We start from the raw sequence: 21,709 nt of genomic DNA, 5'->3' as shown, positions 1-21,709 counted from the left end.
TAAAAGATCTATAATGCCCGTTAACTGCTACTCACAGATGATGCGTTTGAAGTGTAGCAGTCGGCTGGTGTTATGCGTCTTATATATTTTTAAACTTTTTACCGTTGCGGAAGCAACTATTGCGATTATTGCGTGACCTTCCATAGGGAATTTGAACGTAGATTCAAAATTTCAACAATTTAAAAGGTGAGTTTGCTGTTTTTTTTAGTTTTTTTAAAGGAACCGAATGGGGACCCAATGAGGTACTTTGTAGAGGCTCCATTCGGTTCCTTCGGTCCGCCAGGCAGAGTTCTTGTCTGAGTAATAAATTCTTAAACTTTTTCCCCTCATAAACATTTAAAATGTGTAATATTAATTATCGACATTTCAATGCAAAATTTAATTCATATCAACTTGAAATGACAAATCAGCAGTAACTTTTTTCAGATTTGAGGTTATGTTGATACATTTGTACATAAAATAATATTTTTATTTAGAACCTGCTTTGATTATTTCCACTCGGGATGCTGAAAAATCATTGAAGAATAAACACGATAAATACTTGACGATGATCATAATTTTTTCTTCAAACTTTTTTATTGACAGCGAAACAAGCTTGAAAATCCGTTTAAATTACGTGCATTTTTTACTTTATTCTGTTTTATTTCTCGAGCCATACTATCAGTAAATGCTGTAAATGTACTATAAGATTTTTCATATATTTTTTTGAATAGGACTTTATTTACATTTCAGAAAAACCGAACAGTTTCTTGCTTTCGAGCAGTAGAAGAGCAACCAAACACAAAACAACACAATTTGCTCTTCGATTTTCATGGCAAAACTCCATTGATAAAGATTGATTTATTTTATTTGTAACTTTTTATTAACACTTTTCATTTTTATCCCAGTTTCACTGTAAAAAACACTGTAAAACTTTTAGTAAATTATTTTCCTATATTCGCCAGGTGGCGTATTCGAGTATCACAGATTAAGGATCCTCTAGGGAAGGATGCGCCAATGTTCCCCCTCCACGGACCCGTGAAACCACCGACGGACAACTGCCTCCCTCTACCCCCACCTAACCTGACCGGAAGTCTCCAGTAAACTCAGCTCGACCAATCCGTATTAGGCACACGGTTTGGCGCATCCTTCCCTCAAGGATTCTTATTTCACATCCCAATTCGCCTCAATGGAATACAACACAAGTGTCAATTGTTAATGAAATAAAAAAGAATTGGTTTCGGAGATAAACCTATTCTTTTGTTGGGCACTTCTCTCGATGGAAAATTAGCACATTCAACAAAATAAAAAAATTTTTCACTCTTTCGTTTAAATATGAAAATATTAATTTTCATAGCACATGTATCGAAAATTTGACTTTCGATGCCCTCGTGGCGGGTTGAAAGTTGTGTGTTTCAACCCTAGACTAGAAAGTAGAAACAGGCGACTGCGAAAGTAACTTTAAGTCGTAACCGGTAACGAAAGTATATACATTCTACTTCACCTGCAGTTGTCTGCAGCCATTCTCCCTCTTATCGAACCTCGTTTCGAGAATCGTATCATTCTAACCTATATCTGTCACTGTCTACGTATTTACAAAGAATAACAACTTTGATGAGACGCAAAGAAGTTTCAGGCATCTCAAGGCAAATTTTCTATAACTTTTTTTATGAAAAATTGTATGCGCAAGTCCAGGAGAGGCAACAATTTCACTCGTGTGATATTTGCGCTCGCTTCGCTCGGGCAGCCAACTTCTCGCTCGTGCAATTGTCGCCTTTCGCCCCTTGTTGCGCAATATACTATTTTCTCGATTTTCCTGTTCTTACCGGGCATGGTTCATGTTTTCTTAGAATATATTTTTTAATAGGCATATGCATTTTGTATTTTTATGAATTTATATAATTAGTTGAAAGTTGAAAATAATTTTTAGGCACCATATTTACAATCTGTAATATACCAAAAACTTTAAAAATCAATACGTGATTTTAGACGAATTTGATGAATTGCATTTTTTCATTTCTGCATTGAGATTGGACATTTTTTGCAACATACAAAAATGCCCGAGTATCAAATTGAGTCAGAAAATCGCATCAAAACGTTGCACAATCGGTACTTTTCGTTTGTTACATATAATGTAGATGTAGAAGTGTTTGCAGCGAACGTTTTTATATACGTACGTATACCCTGCGGGGTTTCGTCAACTCGCTATTCTCCTCAAGTTTAATTTTTACTGGATGCAGAAAAATAAGTCTTTGAAATTCTTTAAAGCTTTTGCAAATATTATGTACTCTCCACTTGTGTATAGGTATAGTTTTTTTTCTCTTTTTTTCTTCTTTTTCCGGTACTTACACTTGACATCCCGACCGTAGTGCAAACAAGAGAGGCGGCTATCTGCCGCTCCATCTTTTATTTAGTCATTACGAGCACGAGGCCCTTTTACTCTTCTTTTTCGAGGTGCCTACCTTTCTACCTACCTACCTACCCATTAGAACTAAGGTATGGTATGAGGGTAGTTAAACCAACACACGCACGCAGTTAGTTTGTTCATCATGTACATACATACGTGTTTCCTATCCTCTTCCGCCTCACACGACCCTGCACACAACTCATCTCTACTTGTTCATATCTCTTTAGCCTAAGATCCACTGACCTCATTGAATCAATTTTCTTGATAGCTCGACGACATACGCATATGTGTATGGGTATTTCATACACCACGTATGTACCTATATACAAATAATACTTTCAGAAGATGCATCACAACAACAAAAGAACAGTGTGGGATTTTATGTTGTACTTATTTAAAGACTGAGAAATAAGTACTTTTGAATCAAACGTATTATTAAATATAATTTCCCCATTATGGAAACAGTATTTTCTGTGAATAATTCAATCACTTTTGCTTAGAGTAAAATAATCCGAATTTTTTTCACTTTTAAAAATCAGTAGTTCATAATTATAGATAGAAGCGTTGTTACACTATGAGAACAAAGTATATATGCTGATTATTTTACTAATATTTTTTCCCAGGATTAATTGCGTTTCCTGTCAGAAAACGTGAAAAAATGTCAGAAATGCTCAGGGAAAATTTATACTATCGCAAATGGTGATCATACAGCAGAATGACCCAAAAATGGTTACAAAACAAATCTTTTAAAATTTAGTTTTATTGAAAAAAGAAAATAATCAACAATTAATCAGGTAAAAACATGCATACAACGTAGAAGTAAATTTTATTGCGCTTTTTTCAGAGTTTGCTAATCATCTATTCTTAAAGCAAGTGCAATATTTTGTAGGTGTCTCTGTTACCCTCCGCGAAGTCGAAGAGCAAGGAATAAATTTTAGTTGTATTTTTATCTGGTTAAACGCTCATGGTGTTTTCAAATAACTCCAGCATTCTCTTTATTTCCTTACTGAAAAGTAGAATATTTTACAAGTAGAATTTTGACACATAAAGTCAAACTAACAATGTCTGAACTGTGTATATGGTTATCAGATTCTGAGTCAGAGAGATAGAATACTTACACCTTTTCTGCCAACTTGTAAACAGGACTCATCGACTTAGAAAGTTCTTCAGATTTTGCCATTAACTGATACATGGACTTGATGTTGTGATCAACCGCGTCACAAGTTTTGCACACAGCATCTCTGTAGGTCTCTAGACAGCCAACTGTTAAAGCTGATGCCTAAAAGAAGTTTGTTTAATAAATTCTCACTGGAATTGATAAATACAGATGAAGGTTCCGCGGTCTAAACCTGCTAACTGACACTTCAGAAATTCCACAAGGCGAAAATTGTTGTTATTTTTGCAATTTTCAATAATTTTTCAAAACTGTAAAATGGTTTTTTGTTCAATTCCTAGAGAAAAAGAATGCACGTCAGTTTTATAACAGTTGAATCAAAATTGAACGTTATGTGGCAAGTGAAAGCTACTCATATGTTATCCACAAGGAGTCCTGCGGTCTACACCTGTTATTTGCAGTGTTCTACCGCTGATTTTCTATTGTCTTTCCCGGGTTTGCATGTTTCTGAGTTATTTTTCAAGCTGCGGGCAAGTTTTATATGTCACAATGTTTGGATTCGTATGCCAAAAATAGATGTAGTTGCAAACATTTTAAATAGTTTATTGCAACAAATTTCTGAGTGTTAGTAATTGAGAGGCGTCGCTCATCTTCGTCTTTACAGCAATCTGTAGACAACAACAACTTTGAAGATAACAGGAAAGTAGTCCCAAACAACTTTTGACACACACATGCACTTAAATACACACACACTGACATGGGTCAGTAAACTGAGCCGTTGTGAAAAAAAGCACGGATTATCCATAAGACGCCATAATAAGCAGTTAAGAGGTTTAGAGCGCGGGTCTATGCTCTAGATAGTTTAGATACCAAAAAGCGATTATCGAAAAGCCATTAAAAAAAACTAAAAGGAATTTTGTCGTTTCGCGTGCGGGATATTAGCTGCATACAAAAAATATTTAATAAAAAAAAATGTGGATAAAAATGCCAGTTAACAGGTTTAGACCTTCACATAAGAGTAGACCTGCAGGCAAAGAAGAGTGTGGCAAGGTGAATGAGTCGAGTACGTACACTGTGCAAGATTGCTGCCAAATTTTCGGTGAGAGAATCGACCGAGGTTGCAATTTTTCGTGCCTCCATTTCAAGTTCATTCAGGACGTTATGATCTAGAAGAGGCAATTGAGGTGTCAACGCCTGCCTGTAGAGACAATTTGTGGGACTTCGTGAGCCTGAGAATGAAGGAGTGTCTCCTCTCTTGGTGACCGGACTAGAGAGTTTAATTTTATTTTCTAAATCTTCAGCAACAAAGAGAACCATGTCCCCCTCCTGCATTACAGTGCCTTCCAGTTGCAAATATCTGATCGCTTTATTGTAACTTGGCGGATCGAAATCGCCGTCCTCCTGAGAACTTTGTCTCGCATCTTTCAAGCTGAGGCGATCCGGCCTGCCAGCATTTAGATCTGATCCTCCCAGAGCGTCTCTCAACAATTTATCATTATCTAGATCTGGAGACCCTACGAGAGATCGGAGTTCCGAAATCGGAGGAGAAGACTGAGAGTCAAATGATATCTCGGAATAAGATGCAGTCATCTCGTGTAACTAAAATTTTTAAACAATTCTTTGTTTATCCGCAGAACGTCTTTTGACGTGATATATGTATGGGACAATAAACAAATTAAAAAGGACATGTTTTGTCGAAAAATAGTTCATTTTCAAGTACAAATCTTCCACAAAGAAGATAATTTTTAACTGAATACATTAATTTTTTTTATCAAATTCTTGAATTTAACAACCGAAATGACAAACATTCTACACAAAATATATGAAGATGTTTCTTTTTCGATCTACTGATCCTTAAGTTTATTTAAAAAATTAGCTTTCGCTCCACTACGTGGAGCCTCTTCAGGTTACATTTCTGTATATCTCCTTACCAATCTAAAGAAAATAGAACGAAGTTTTTATATAACTAGATAATATTCATAAGTAATGTTAAATATTGACAAATATAGAACGTAACCTATAAAATTATCGACGTGACAGTTACGTTTTGGAAAAGACTATGGTGTACACTTTTTTATGTTAATAAAAAGGTAGAAGCCAAAAAAGCTCTTAAGATAATTGAGAAAAAACATACTCTTGTTCCCCTGTTTTTGCGTCAACATTTAAAAAAAAATATTTTTAAAACGTGGGCCAACACAGTGTTGTTCGCTATTTCAATTCTAATATTGCGATTAAAGAAAAATTATCTGTGATTTATGGTTTTACAGATAGGGCTATTAAGTTATCAGATCCTAAATTTAGAAATGACAACATTCTTAAATTTAAAGAAATTTTAAAAGATAATGATTTCCCAACTAAATTCAAAAACAAATACATTAATAAACGGATAGAAATGATCGATAATATAAGTATACAAACATTTTTTAAAAGAATATGACATCAAAGTAGTATTTACATACCAAAAATACTTGTATAAATGCTTTTCCAATAACAAAGATATTACTCCTTTTAATCAAAAAACACATGTAATATATAGCATTCCATGCGAATGTGGTTTAGTTGACACTGCACAAACCAAACGATACATAGAAACTAGGATCAAAGAACATAAAAACGATTGCAAAAAAGATGCAAGAGGTACTGCATTGATTGATCACTCACATGTTCATGATCATCATTTTCCATTTTCAAAAACTAACATTTTAAGTCATGAAAGGCATAATAAAAAGAGAAATTTTAAGGAAATGTTTTATATTGTCAAGAATACAAACTCTGTAAGCAAAAGATCCGATGTTGAATTCCTAAGTAAAATATATCACGATCTTATTTTATCGACAAACAATTCTTAATTAAAAAATATGCAAATGTGCAAATACCTCAAAATTAAGTTTTAAATATAGGCGCCATTGGCCATCTGTGCTCAGGCTTAGAAAGCTAGAATATACAGTGACATTTTATGACGTAGATTGTAATTCTCCTAAAATAGCGAACAACACTGTGTGTTGGCCCACGGTTTAAAAATGTTTTTTACAAAGTTGACGCAAAAACAGGGGAACAAGAGTATGTTTTTTCTCAATTATCTTAAGAGCTTTTTTGGCTTCTACCTTTTTATTAACATAAAAAAGTTTACACCATAGTCTTTTCCGAAACGTAACTGTCACGTCGCTAATTTTATAGGTTACGTTCTATATTTTTCAATATTTAACATTACTTATGAATATGATTTAGTTATATAAAAACTTCGTTCTATTTTTTTTAGATTGGTAAGGAGATATACAGAAATGTAACCTGAAGAGGCTCCACGTCGTGCAGCGAAAGCTAGTTTTTTTAATTAAACTTAAGGGCATGTGATACTTACAGTTTCCCCGGCTTTTTTTCCACGAAAATGAAAATTTTTAAAAACTGAATTCGGAGATGCTATAAAATATCATAACGGACGTCCCCGGACTCTTTTTTGAGGGATAATAACAAAACAAATTTATTGTGCTAAATAAAAATTTTATGCATATGTATTATTTTGAGGTTACGTCGTTTTTCATTTCTGCCTTTCCGATAATCTGGAAAATATTTATGAAATAAACTTTTTCGATTGCCTGCAAACAAGGTTAGTTCCGGGAGATTAGTTACTTTGTTTATTTGTTAGTCCAAAATTTTCGGCCAAAAATATTGTGTAGTTTGGAAGCAACGCTCGGGTGAATTGTAACACACATAACCTCGAAATATACACGCACGTTGTTAGCAATATCAAAATTTTTTTGATAAAAAAAAACACAAAAAAAGTGTGTGGGGACGTCCGTTAGCATGTTCGCTACCATTTCCCAGATTTTGAAGGCAAAATACTTATTATTCTAGGAAAACAGCCGGGGGAATCTAACACTGAAAAAATCGATACTATTTCCTACGCGCTATGTAAATTAATCACATTTTGCTAAATTAAAACTTTTTTGAGTTAACCTACAAAAAAAGTGTGAGGGGACGTCCGTTAGCATGTTCGCTATCATTTCCCAAATTTTTAAGGCAAAATACTTATTATTCTAGAAAAAAATCAGGGGAAACCTAAAACTGGTAAAATCAACAATTTTCTAAGTATCACATGCCCTTAAGGATCAGTATATCGAAAAACAAACAGCTTCATATATTTATTGCAATGATAAAAAAACCGAACATCTTATAATATTTCTACACAAAAGTTGAATTTTCAATCAAATATTTTCTATCCAATTGTCGAATTTCAAAACCAAAATGACGAATTTTCTACACAAAAGTTGGATTTTCAATCAAAAAGATTAACCTTCTACCCAGAAAGAGAAACTTTCAGGAAAATACTTGGATTTTTAAAGAAATATGCAGTTGAATAGACGAAGCGATTGAAAATTATCTAGCTATGTTTCGATTATGCTTAACGAAAAAATTAATAACTTTTTTTTACAAAAAAAAAAAACGATTTATTTGGGGCAAATTGTCATGTTCAGAATAATTTAATGGACAACTCTTACAAATTTGACGTCAAAATATTAATAAATTGGGTGTTCGGAGCGAAACCAAGTCAAAAATCTTGAAAGATTTTCATTTTACAAAACACAGCTTTTTTTCTTTATTACAAAAGCAACAAACTGAGACACAACTTTTTTAAAGATGAAAAAATATGCCATCAAATTTCTTGCAATAATGCAGTTCTAGAATTTTATTTTTCACCCATATTTATCGAGGTATCCAGAGAGGCTCAAATCCAGAATAACACTTAAGCTAAATCAAATTAGATTAATATTTCTGGTATAATATAACATGAAAAACCAAAAGTGAAACATCTATGGATAGATTAGAAAGAGCAAAAACATTTTGATAATTGTTGATCACAAATATAAATTAGTATCTTGCATACCCTGTCTTCTTCACAATCAACGCCACCAACTGTTTTGTCCATTTTCTCATTCCGGAGAGCTAGATTTGAATTGGCCAAGATTTCATTTTCCTCCAGCTCCATTTTTTACACTTATAAGTATATTATTATTAATTTGAATTAGATCAATCAAAATACATCTCCTGCAGACATCTTGCGCCACAAGTGCATATGTTGACTTTCCGGGGAATCATTTTTCAAGACATTAGCCGAATGTTATCCATAATTGCTTCAAATTGTTCCCAAAATATGGAAGTCTCTAAAAAGTGTTTACGTTACAGATGATTACAAAAAATTGACATTGACAGATTTGACAGTTCTTTGCAATTTCACATGGTAATATTTTAGCAGGATATCACACGCATCGGCGCATCACCAGGGGCTGAATTGCGCAAGCAAATTACCAGGCAGCACCTCACGACACCTCAAGCAGAAACGCTTAGTTCCATTTTTGTTTAACTGAGGGCACTTTCACACGATTGCAGATCAACAGATTGCATGCAGAAAGTCCCCAAGAGTGAAAAAGATGGGAACTGTATGTATGTATCTCTTTCACTCCTGCAAACGTTCTGCATGCAATCTGCTTATCTGCAGTTGAATGAAAGCGCCCTAATGACATTTTTTTAGTTCTTCGATCATCTAATAGGTTCGCTAGTGAGGTGCCGTCTGGTGATTGTGGTGTTGTGCGACTTTTTAAGGGATTCGACAACGTCATCTAAGAGCAGGCTCGCAACAGCACTATCTATGTTTTTGGTTTTTAACTAAATTCAAAATTGAATTTAGTAGAAAATCTTGTTAAATTTAATAGAAATACCTTGCCTAAATCATAAGGATCCCTAAATAAATTAAAAGATACAAAACTTTAGCAATGAAATAATTGAATTAATTAAATTGTCTTTTTATTAAAAATGTCTGACTGAAAAATTTTTACATTCCTACCCAAATTCCATGCAAATTAAACGAAGCATATTAAAGGAATCAACCATGTTGATATATAATCTAAAGTTGGAAATTTCCTTTTATAATGATACAATAATGGATCGGCACTCTCTCCCTCTTTCTATCCTGCAGGAAAAATAAAATAAAAGGCTACAACGTCAAAAATGATGACGCAGAAGAATCGAAATTCCACATCATCTACCCTTTTTTGAAGAGAGCTTTAAAAATTGATGATGTGAAATGCTGCTGTCGATGATTTGGAAGTAGAAATTCCAAATCATCGATGGCATCAGGATAAACCATTATGCGCCCCTTTTTTTTATTACTAGAAGGGAAATCATCCTCCAATCAGACGAACGAACGTTTTCGACGTCGTTTTGGAAGGAAATTATAATTAGTCAGCGATGTCGACATTTTACGAGCAAACTCTTTGACGTCATTAGCACTTAGATAATAACTATAGATGCACGGGCCCAAACAGCCAGATTGATCTCATTTCCTTTTAGAAATTTAACTGTTCTCAAGTAACAAGAAATCAAGTAAAATGAAAGTTACGCGAATTTGAAAAATTTAGTGAAAATTCAATACGAATATTAATCCCAACAGATTAAAAGATTTAATGAAGAAAATTTTTTAATCAAATAAAAACTAGCTACTCATGTCAGAACCAGACGGTATTTTATTTGATTTAGTTGAACATTTCTCTGATGCGCATTTTCAATAACACTTCCAATTGTGTCGCGTTTGCCAGGAATTACATTTTATCATGATAATCATTTATTCCCCAAACGTAACCACTCAATTCCCCATACCTCGTGAGCAAATATTAATTAATTCTGATTCTGAATCAAGAGAAAATTCGAATTGACTTTAAAACGATTTGAATATCAAAGGACAGTTCAACTAAATCTAGCGTACGCGCCCGATTATAAACTTCTAATTCTCAAGTTCATTGCAACATAATATTGTGCAGAAAGGATAACTGAGAAATTCTGATTAATTTGAAGCGAACCCAAATTTCACGTGATTATGAAATAAATTGTTAAATTCCCTGAAATAAACTATCAAATTTATTTATTATTTCCTAATTCTTCAGAACCCACCATCTATTCATTCCGCAGTTTTGATTTTAACCAAACCAGCAGCAGCGCACCATTATATCTTTGTCGTCCAATCATCGTTGGTGCTAAAGAAAGTTGTTCAACGTCAAGGAAGAGTGGTTGTGACAGTCATTAACTACAAAATGCCCTTAGTTAAAAAGAGACAGAGATATCTTTGTCTCTTTTTAACCAATAGAATATTTTTAGTTCTTGGAACTTATAATAGGTTCGTTAGAGATGTCCCGTATCAGATTTATTTATTATTGCTGTCTCTTTTGAAATATTATTTAATTATTCTTTAATATTTTTAATTTACGGATTAAACATGGAACTCTATTCTTTTCACGTGGGGAGGGGGGGGGAGGGGGTTCAGGTTATCGTGAACACTCCTAGGGAAAGTGGAAGTGAAGTTGTGCAGTAGAAATGTACGCAGCAGTAAGTAATGGCAGGTTTTTTTTTTAATTTTTGCACATCATCTGCGCAAACGTCAAAAACAATCAGGGTCACTAGGGGTGAAGGCATAAGAAGAGGAGAAGTAGAAGATACCGAACCAATGATATTTGCCTAGTAATCCACAGAAATACTTTTATAGGCTGACAAATTTACTGATTCGGCCCTTTACGTTTTGTGTCCAGTTTGACGACTATGGGACTCCAAAATGCGCAGGGTCCTTCCTCAAAGATTCTATTAATATCTTTGCCTTTATTAGAAATCTTCAAGGAAGAGTTATGCCAAGACTAGAGATTTGCAAGTCTTTTACCTATCTACAAGAAACTTTTACAAAAACTTCTAAAATGTGAAAAAAATGAGAAAATTTTGAAAATGCTCTCAATTTTTTAATTTTTGTTGGAAATGTCTGATTAACGAACTTAACCATCATTCTGTGGACCTTAAGAAGTATATGAAATGCAGACTCGATTGGACAAATTCTTCAAAAGATAGCGTGGTTACAACATTCAGGTATCCATACATACAGACATACAGACACCGACAAAAGATTATGTTTTTTTTTTAAAGTAATTTTTCGTGAAATTCCAACTAAAATTGAGTACATAAACATCGTTTATGGTCTTTTCATATGTTTTTAAAAGTTTTAATTAGCTTTTTTATTCACAAAAAAGTTCCTGATACCAAAGAAAATTCAGTAAAATGAAAAAGTAAGGTCGGTAATATAGACAAATGAGTACGTCACATGCTCTTAACTTGTACCCCAGATTGAAACACATTTTATACATCAATTTGATGTAATTGAATGACTTTCTGATATTTAAACGCAGTTTGATTTTTTCGCGCGTCAAACAAAAACTCTGGGTTCCGGTCTGCTTTGTATGCGCAGCGCAGTAGCTTCATCACTCAACACTTCTTGAAGATTTTTTTGTCGGTAGGTAGCTCCTTCTATCTCATACGTCCATGGTGAATCTAGTGACGCTAGACTCCAGAGGAAAATAAATAACATCATGGTGTCACACAGCAATATTATTACTTACTTGTTGTTTTGTAATGTTTAATTTGATAATGGCTTTACGAAAGATTGCTTTAGTTAGTAATAGATTAAATTGCAGGAACAAAATTAATTATTTGCAATTGACGGATGCTGTTGGGAATATCAGATCTTTTGAAACGAGTGCACGGTTCAAAGGAACGTTTCTTGAACGTTGGGGTAGGCACACTGTAATAAGTATTTTTCTTTTAACACTGCGAAAAATTAATTTACGGAAAACTTTCTATTCTAGGCAAATATTGGAAAAATCTTTACATAGATTACAGAGATGTTGCCGTCGATGTCGTAAAAGATTTTAAAGCGAGACCTGTACGATCTTCTGTTTATATTGCACGTAAGATAAATTTCACTTTTTTACGAAACGGGTGCTTTATTATTGACAGGAATAATTATAACCAAAATTTCAGATCAAAGTTTAAGTACCCTAAAAATGCAATTTTCATTTTAAATATGTTGGACGTCACCTTAAAATTCAATTATCTCCTTTTACTAAATAAAGAAGGGAATTAAATATTTTTGAGTTACTAAAAAATACCCCGTTTTTAGTAAAAGTGTGAGAGGAAAAGATATTTAGTTGAATAATTTGTGCGAGAAATTGAAATTTTCAAATAATAATTTCTAAGGTATCGATTAATTTGATTAATTAGAAAAAAATATTTAAAGCATCTTCACTTGCCAAGTATGTACCCTGTCGATTTCAGATCATCGTTTTAATTTTTTAAGATTGCAAACAATTTAGGGGAAAGTAAACTTTAAATTATTTTAAAGCAAGTTTTGAAAGGATTCGAAAATTGAGAAGGATTGCAAGACGTGTCAAATGATTTTCTCAAATTTCAAAAAACGCTTGAAGCAACATTTCAAGCGAAATGTAGATTTTTAAATATTTCGAGTGAAAAGTTTAGAAGCTGCTTTTTTAATTTTTAACGGTTTCAATCCTGTAAAAAATTCTCTGAAGGTTCCTGCGAAAATTTTTAATGGTTTCATATTCTTTTTAGATTAATTTTCAAGGAAAATTGAAAAAGATTTCTGAAAACAGTTGACAAATATATGGAAGACTTTTAAGTAATTTTGAAATATTTTTGGTTAAAAATGCAACTGTTTCATTGAAAATTAATCTGTTTTGGCTGAAAAATTAAATATTTTATTGAAAATTCGCCCTTTTTGAATTAATAATTTATTATTTTTTTAAAAATGATTTTTATTTTACTGTTTCTAATTTAAGATACAAATATTTGTTAATGTAAATATGAAGTATTATATTTTTCATTGAAAAGTAATTTCGTTTATTTAAAATTAAACTGTTTTGATATAAGAATTAAACCATTTTTTTTAAATCATCTGTTTGGGTGAATTCTACTGTTTTTTATATTAAATTAAAATCTATTTTGATTGAAAAATCAACTATTACATTTTTGATCGAGAATTCCATCTTTTTTGGTTGAAAATTCAAATAATTAATTAAAGGTGTAATTAATTTTGGAAAAATTCATTTTTTTGTTCCCAATTCATAATTTTATTTGAAAACTTATATGTTTGATTCAAAATGTTACTATTTTGTTGAAAATTCGTACTTTGTAGAGAAAATTAATCTACCTTGTTGAAAATTAAACTGTTTTGGTAGAGGATTAAACTATTTTGTTGAGATGCATAATTTTAGTTATTATTTTTTTTATAGAAAATGTAACTATTTCGTGAAAAATTTGTATTTTTTGGTAGAAAATTCAAAAATAATTATGATTTAACGTGAACTTTTTTGTAGTAAACTCATTTTTTTTGTTACAAAAATCAAATGTTATGGTATAAAAATCGTTTGTTTTTGTACCAATTATATATTTTTTGATTAAATATGTAACTGGTAAGCACAGTTATAAGACATTTTTATTTTGTGTCAAGAATTAATTTTCGCTCAAAACTAAAAGCTACTAGTATAATACAAATCGTTACGTTATATTCTTCGTTTTTTGAAAACAGAGCAATAGTTTGAAAATAAGAAAAATGAAGACCTTCGGGGTTTTTTTTGTTTTTTTTTTTATTACTATGTTGGAATATTTCTATACATTTTGAATAGTCTAATTTTCCTCTTAGATGACTCAAATTGAAATTGTTTGTAAAGAATTTCGACGATAAAATGAAATTTGCTTATATTCTTCTTTTTTCATATCATTGGCTAAAAATAACGAAATAAAATTTGTATTTTACACCACTCTTTTCTTGAAGTTTGATTTTTTACGAGGAAGCACAGTGGGAGAAAAAAAGCACATTTTTTGGACAAAAATCGACTGACAGTGCAATTCTTAACGGATTTTGCATTTTCTATTTTAGAAACGACCATAAGGCCTCCAGGTATAAAGAGCAATTGCGAATATTTTATTTGGCCTCCACAGAAATTTGTTATTTAATCACAAATTTACAACTTTTTGTTGCTAAACTTTTCCATGATACCATTTCTTCCAATAATTTGAAATTCATTAAAAAAAAGCTCATAAATCGATGTGAAAACTAACTAAAAATAATTTATTAGTGAGTTAGAGTAACAAAAATTTTTCAATAATGTTATAAGCAAATTAATTAACAAAGGTAATTTTTTTTAAATTTATGATTAGCTAATTTTGACCCATAGCTTTTGTATAAAGTATCTCAGATAATGATGTGCGCTTACAGTAAGTTAAGAATAGCTAATGATTGCCACTTGTTTAAACAATTTTTGTAAAAAAATTCACTCCTCGCTATGGTATTTTTTATATTGACCAAAAAATGATTATTATGTAAACAATTTTTATAAACAAATGCACATTTTGACAATTTTGTCATGAAAAGCCTTGATTTTTTGCGGAATCAACTTAAAAAGTTTTTTGCCTAAGACTTTAGACTTGAAGTTTACAGGTTTAAGCTTAATGAGTTATGAAATGTATTTGTCACATGTTCTAAATTTGACCGATTTATTAGACAATTGGATTTTATTTATTTCAAGTCTAATTGATTTTGGGTCAGGCTTTTTTGGTTTTGGGGTTTATAGATGTGGCTTTACGGGAACATGGATGCATGCATTTGAAGTTTAAGTTGATTTTATGTAATGACATATATTTTTTTCATGGATAATGCGTTGAAGCTTAAACCAAAAAATCTGTGTGAATAAAACCAAGTTTTTTTATTATTGTGATAGTGATAAAATGTGGCGACAACTAAATATAGATGGTGTATATATGTATGTGTTTATGTGTGTATGTATGAGTTTCATTTTTAGTTTTAGGCAGCAGTTATTACTTGTCGCAACACAACCCCGACACATCTTCATACCGTGATCAATTAATACAAAATGAAGCAAAATTGATGCAAGTGGGACGTTTTATTCGAAACCCAGTGTCAGAGAATTATGTGACTTGGGTGGAGCAGTGTTTCAATGAGGGAATTGTCCGCCGACTCAATTTGGGCATTATCTCATTCATGTGGCTGGACAACTTTGATCGGGCCACAGCAGTTTACAAAGCCACCTGTCCCTACTTGAAACCCCGATACCTCACATTCTACCAAAGAATCATTGACATTGGTTTCATGGACAGATGGTGGCTTCTCGAAGAAAAAATGCATGATTACGACGTCAATCAGGCAGAGTTTCTTCAGAGTTCTCCAAATAAAGAAAGTGCATAATATCTAATTAACCAACCAACTACATACAGATTAACATGTTAGTCACCATCATTTTCCTCACAAGATAATGCATGATATAATATTTAAGTTGTACAAAAGTCACCTTTGTAAATACAGTAGAATTCAAATTTAGACCATTTTTTTACTGCTGCTTTTACTCACCATTTTTGTTGCAAAATAACGTTCGTGAATTTGTCGCGTTCTTAGAATAGAGTTATATGCGATAATTCGTGTTTCTTCAGTTCATAATATTCTTTCAACAGCCCTAGAACTGCGTCATTTTTAATTGGAATCTGAAATCATGACGTCAGAAGGGGGATTTAAACAAAGATGGCCGGCGAAAACGGGGTCACTTTGCAACTGATACATTGTGTTGCTAGTCAATTTCAATCGTTTTTTGTGCTTAGTGTGTCAAAAATGATGCTCAGCATTGTTGAAATTTGTAAATTTACGTTATCCACTCCTTCGTAAAAAAATGCTGTGCAAGGAGAAAAGGTGTTGCACGCTAAGCGCACATATTATTTTATGGAAAACAGCCGCTGGATGATCAAACGAGTATAAAGCTAATTGCGTTTTATTTACAATCGTCCAGTTTGCGGTACCAGTTTCAAGTACCTTTTCACCTTTTCACTGCAATCTACAAAAAATACATTTTCAGATCATATTTGTGCATGTTTTTTTTTTATATATAAAGAAGGAAATTATCCACTCTAATAAGAATAATATTTTCTTGGCAGTTTTTGAAAAAACTTCAGCCAGGCAAAACTCAATTTTTCAAAATATTTTCGATATGTACAAGAGATAAAATAAATTTTGCTTAATGTATTTTGGAGAACTTGTAACTAGTTCCTATCAAATTTTTGGAGGTTATAAAATAAAATTATGTAAAATCAAGATGACTCAAATGGTATACTTAAATTATTTATAAATTTAAAATATTAGAAAATATATTTTGCTCTAGAAATCAATGTAAAATGCAGAGAGCAAACACACACAGGTTTGAGGTTACCTCCTTCTCCAGTTTTAGAATATTTTCCCATTGCTTTCTCCGATTGATCATTTCTTCAGACCCACTTTTTTTAAACACTTTAACAAGCCCTTTTTCGGGCAAGGGAAATTTATGAAACCCAACATCTAAGTTTTTGCTAGCCTTGCTTGAACATCCGAAAACAGAGCAAAATCTTTTACTTTTGCTTTTCCTCCGACTGAATTTCGTACCTAGATCGTCTATTTCTGCATTATCGAACATTTTTGTTTAATTTGATGATTTAAATCGTAGCATTCAAAAAATATATCTATATTCTACTCTGAATGTCACCGGAATAGCAGTTATTTTAGTGCCAAATTTGGCCACCAAATGGCGTGTCGCTGTATTTCAGATCCCAATATTCTCTGGAAATATGCATTTGTATACGTAATAAGCAAACTTGATTAATAGTTAATTAATTATATCGGAATGAATAATGAATAACAATTTTTATTTCTATGAAAAAATGCCAATCTACAAAAAATGAGTAACAAACATTCTTGACAAACAAAAAGAGTATTTTCTTCATATCCTTCATCGTACTCATTAATTTATTTATCCTTCTGGAATGGAGAAATATCTGTAATTAGTCATTTTAAATATAAAATAGCTCAAAAAACAAAGCCTCGTTTAACAGACATCGAAAATAGACGATTCCCCAGGACGTTTCTTTCTTCAAATTGAACTTGATTAAATGCGAAGAGACCTGTCGAGGCGAACTTGAAACCAAACTTCATTCATTAAATTTTTGAATTGAATTTTGAATTGTTTTAAACACAATCAGTTTATCGCATTTTGTTAATATAACAAAATTTTAGTTTCTTACTCAGAAAACTCTTGTTTTTTTTGTAGAAAATTCAACTACACGGATGAAAGTTGAACAATAAAAAATTAAGGAGTTTAATCTGTATTAAAATTTGTGTTTTCATGGAGAGTGTATGTACTATTCTATGTTTTTTTTTTTTAGTAAATATTAATAAACCGAGAAAAGTAAGAAGTGTATAATATAAAACAGCACTTTTTTTGGTTCATGTTCGATGTCTGTGAACGATAAATTGGCTAGCGCATGTGGGTTTGCATTCTATTTACCTATAGCGTACACAATGGCACTTCTACAGGGAGTATAAACCATCATTCTGTGAGGCTTATCCGCATACGGCTCGGGTTTTGTAAAGTGAGGCACACTGGCGTCGATTCGATTTTCTCCTCCAAACTCTGGAGAGTCACTGTTAAGTGCGACTTTGTAGGTTCCTGCAGCATCTACGCCAACAGCGTAATCTGCAAATGATTTCGATGGATGAAAGTTGAAGACAAAAACGAGACCAGCTCGATTGAAAACGATCACCTTGTCGTCTTCGTGCTTCCAGCTCACGTAACCCTACAGATATATCAAAACTGGTCAACCTAATTCTGTTATATACATACGTATGTACAGAATTTACACAGTACGTCAGCTACCCTCTATACGTAACGAGGATTTACATTTATTTTCACTTACTGGATTGGCATGCAGCCAGCCATACTTCTCTTCCAGAGTATTCACTGCTCGATCCCAATTATTCATAAACTTGTACTTTAACATCTCATCGTCCACCAAATTCCATTGACGTCTTGCGTAATGGTAACTGTCATTGTTTCCTATCCGAGGAAAATCCAGCCATTCAGGATGACCAAACTCATTGCCTATTTACAGTTTGAAAAATATAAACTATAATAACAAGAATGTACCTTTCATTCCTCTCCACAAGTATTTAATCATTCTGACATGGGCTTACCCATGAAATTCAAATAAGCTTCACCGCCCAGTGCATGAGTTATGAGCGTAATTAAATTGTGCAGAGCAATTCCGCGATTGATAATAGAATTCGGCTGGCACAAGACGCTCATACTTGTGTACATCTCCTTATCCATCAGCCAAAAAGCAATAGTTTTGTCGCCAACTAGAGCTTGATCATGAGACTCAGAGTAAGCTACTGTTTTCTCCATCCACCTACGATTGCTCAAAGTCCAGCATATATCACTCATATTCCAGTCTTCATCCTTAACTTCTTTCAACAATTTGATCCACTTGTCCGGAATAGCCATACCTAGTCGATAATCAAACCCAACTCCGCCCTCGGCAACTGGTCTAAAATTTAAGAAACAAGCATTTTTTTTGAAACCACGAAAAGTCATTGATTGGCCCTCGAGCCAAAAAAATCCATGTTTCATGACAATCGATCCAGAGCCTCAATTGACCAACTGGCTTACCTACAAATGCCTGGCATGCCGCTCACATCTTCTGCAATCGTGACAATTTCGGGATATGAATCATGCAAAAAATGATTGGCCAGCATCAAGTAAACCACCCCTTCAACATCAACATTCAAGCCATAGTACTCGTCGTAGTGCCCACTAAATCCTTGACCAAAACCCCGCGAATGGTACAGCATTGACGTAACGCCGTCAAATCTGTATGCAGTTCAGTAAGCAGGAGTGAATTATTTGATTATTCATAGTTTCTATAGTGAAAGCTTCATACACAAAATATCAGAGACAGCAAGTATATTGCGTATAGACAGAGTTACCTGAATCCATCAAAACCATATTCTTCGATGAACCATCGCAAATTCGAAATTAGGAACCTCAAAACCTCATAGTCAGCATAGTTAAATAAGCGACTGTCCCAGAGGGGATGCTGACCACGACTACCCGAGTGAAAATAACACGCGTCCGTTCCATCAAACATATTCAAGCCATCAAGAGTGTTCTTCGATGCATGTGAGTGAACCATGTCTAGCAGAACATAGAGACCGTGCTGGTGAGCGACGTCAATTAACTCCTTCAATTCCTCTGGTGTGCCAAAGCGTGAAGAAGCAGCGTAAAATGATGTTACCTTATTAATTTGTGGTAGAGAAAGCGACAGAAACAGAAATGAATACATATAGCAGGGTCAAATGTATACATACAGATATGAGATCAGTAACACAAGGAAAATGTGCGCCTATATGGTGTGATTCGCAAACTATAATTCAAACGGATTTTATGCCTCTATATATGCGACAGATCATTTGCAAACTTATTCTGCTTGGTTAAAAAAATCTATTCGAATTATTAATTCATGAAGAATATCCTAAAATATAATCCGTCACCTCAACACCTACAAATGAGTAGAAATTTCTCCCACGAAATACTTGCAGTTACAATTGATATTTTCTTTCAAATAAAAATGTAGCTTACCTGATAGCCAAAGCTGGCATAGTAAGCATGTTCCATTACAGCCATGAGCTGTATAGCGTTGTAGCCCTGTCTTACGATTCGAGGAATGACATTTTTTGCAAATTCAATATAGGTACCAACCCGACCCTCCTGGGTTCCGATACCTATGTGACACTCGTAAATTCGAAGACTTTTCGGTTTCTTTGGTTTTGGATGCTTCGCCTTATATACCTTGAATTGCACAATTTGGATTGATATTTAATTACATGATGACAAAATTTTCCCTTCGAACGCGTAACATAATTTTCCCTTAAAAACCTACATTTTCCGGAAGAGGATGCCAAATTCTTTGTTTGAATGTAGTTCCCTCTGAACGATTCTCTGCCTGTGTAACATATGTCGCCCAAGGGCTCAATCTCTCCAAGAGTTGACCATTTTGATCTTTTATAATAATCTTTACTTCAGAAAGATGCTTAATCGGACTAGTGCCATCTGGATTCGGGCTCAAGTTCAATTCCCACTTGCCGTACTCTAATTTTTTATACGGCGTTTTTGTTCTATCCCAGTTGTCTGTAGAAAAATAAAATTGTTCAAAACCGAACTCATGCATCACCAAACAACTCAATAAAACTATTCCGTTCATGAGTATCATTGAGCGATTTTACGTCGTGCCTGACAGCAACAAAGATACAGTGTTATATGTAGATTCAATTTTCACGTTGTAAAACCGCTCATTTACAAAGGAAACACTTTGACCCTGGGAAAGGATTTTGATGGCTAGTAGTTAGTACACTACAAGGTAAGACATTCACTACTGGTCAAAAGTTTGGGTTCACCTCTTTTTTGACAATTGATTAAGTTCTCTTAATTTTAATTATGTCAAAGCTAAAATGTGAGCACCTTAATGGTTTAAATGCTCTCAAAATTCTGTGTAAAATGAACCCAGGATGAAACCTATTTGTCTCTTTTTCGAGTAGATATTGCAAAAATGGTGTAAATTTCAGTGTTTTCTTAAATTTGTAATAACTTCCGTAATAATTAACATTTTTTAATTTACCTGGTCTGCTTTTAAACCTATTTTTCCACAGTATGGAAACATTTTATTAGTATGAAACAACTTCAAGTTCTTGCTCTGTCATAATATTTTTTATAATAAGAAATTTTTTTAAATTTACAATCATAAGCTGTTGTGGCAATGTGGAAAATGGCTTTAAAATGAGACCAGGTAAATTAAAAAATATTAATTATTACGGAAGTTATTATAAATTTAAGAAAACACTGAAATTTACACCATTTTTGCAATATGTACTCGAAAAGTAGCCAAATAGGCTTCATCTTAGGTTTATTTTATACAGAATTTTGAGAACATTTAAACCTTTAAGGAGCCAACATTTTAGCTTTGACATAATTAAAATTAAGAGAACTTAATCAATTGTCAAAAAAGTGGTGAACCCAAACTTTTGACAGGTAGTGTATTAAAAAAAGAATGAAATCGACTTCCTGGGTATCCAGGTGTTCCAAGTTAGTGTATGTATGCAATAGTTACTCACTAAAGTCTCCAGTCAAATAAACTTCTTGTGCCGCCGGGGCCCATTCTATAGCTGTCACGCTATTATCATCATTGATATGTATACCAAATTTTTTGTATCCTCCGGAGAAATTTTGAATACTCTTTTCACCTGCTTCTATTTTATCAACGTAGTCTTTGAACAAAGCATACCTAGATTTATTTTTAAAAAAAAGTTAAAACTTTGGGTGACCAGACAGGGTCTCTAGTGATGAGTCGAAATTTGCGGCTTTTTCCCAACTACAATTTGTTCACCCGACCAATTTAATGATGTTTTTTGTAATTTGAAAATTATTTATTTACACGTAACAAACTTATCCACAATCACA

The 21,709-nt window shown here is 33.1% G+C and overlaps 3 protein-coding genes across 4 annotated transcripts in view; 1 reads left to right on the top strand and 2 right to left on the bottom strand.

Annotated features, from left to right (window-relative positions):
• Nucleotides 1-3,128: 3,128 nt before the first annotated feature.
• LOC117171970 (BLOC-1-related complex subunit 6) lies at nt 3,129-8,801 on the bottom strand. Its single transcript, XM_033359667.1, has 4 exons — nt 8,383-8,801; nt 4,572-5,099; nt 3,505-3,665; nt 3,129-3,392 (listed from the first exon to the last, which is right to left on the bottom strand). Exons 1-4 carry the CDS (start codon nt 8,482-8,484, stop codon nt 3,341-3,343), a joined length of 843 nt encoding a protein of 280 aa, XP_033215558.1. The 5' UTR covers nt 8,485-8,801; the 3' UTR covers nt 3,129-3,340.
• Nucleotides 8,802-11,855: 3,054 nt separating this feature from the next.
• LOC117172058 (mitochondrial import inner membrane translocase subunit Tim29) lies at nt 11,856-15,720 on the top strand. The gene is made up of 3 exons (XM_033359798.1): nt 11,856-12,099; nt 12,173-12,274; nt 15,185-15,720. The coding sequence occupies exons 1-3, from the start codon at nt 11,940-11,942 to the stop codon at nt 15,586-15,588; spliced, it is 666 nt and encodes a 221-aa protein (XP_033215689.1). The 5' UTR covers nt 11,856-11,939; the 3' UTR covers nt 15,589-15,720.
• Nucleotides 15,721-17,084: 1,364 nt separating this feature from the next.
• Nucleotides 17,085-21,709, bottom strand: part of LOC117171648 (1,4-alpha-glucan-branching enzyme) — a 5,741-nt gene continuing 1,116 nt past the window's right edge. Inside the window, exons 2-10 of one of the 2 annotated variants that reach the window (XM_033359145.1) lie at nt 21,364-21,533; nt 20,136-20,383; nt 19,835-20,044; nt 19,183-19,490; nt 18,866-19,066; nt 18,391-18,743; nt 18,114-18,298; nt 17,705-17,993; nt 17,085-17,178 (exon numbers count right to left, since the gene is read on the bottom strand). In XM_033359145.1, the coding sequence (XP_033215036.1) occupies nt 17,171-17,178; nt 17,705-17,993; nt 18,114-18,298; nt 18,391-18,743; nt 18,866-19,066; nt 19,183-19,490; nt 19,835-20,044; nt 20,136-20,383; nt 21,364-21,533 (1,972 nt within the window). In that variant the 3' untranslated portion in view covers nt 17,085-17,170. Of the gene's footprint in view, nt 17,196-17,704; nt 17,994-18,113; nt 18,299-18,390; nt 18,744-18,865; nt 19,067-19,182; nt 19,491-19,834; nt 20,045-20,135; nt 20,384-21,363; nt 21,534-21,709 lie in introns of both variants that reach the window. The other variant, XM_033359144.1, reaches the window with a different exon arrangement.

Source organism: Belonocnema kinseyi, chromosome 4, assembly GCF_010883055.1.
Source record: "Belonocnema kinseyi isolate 2016_QV_RU_SX_M_011 chromosome 4, B_treatae_v1, whole genome shotgun sequence".
Lineage (NCBI taxonomy): Eukaryota > Metazoa > Arthropoda > Insecta > Hymenoptera > Cynipidae > Belonocnema > Belonocnema kinseyi.
The sequence above is the reverse complement of the archived record's forward strand: the minus strand, read 5'-3'. Positions and strand labels throughout refer to the sequence as shown.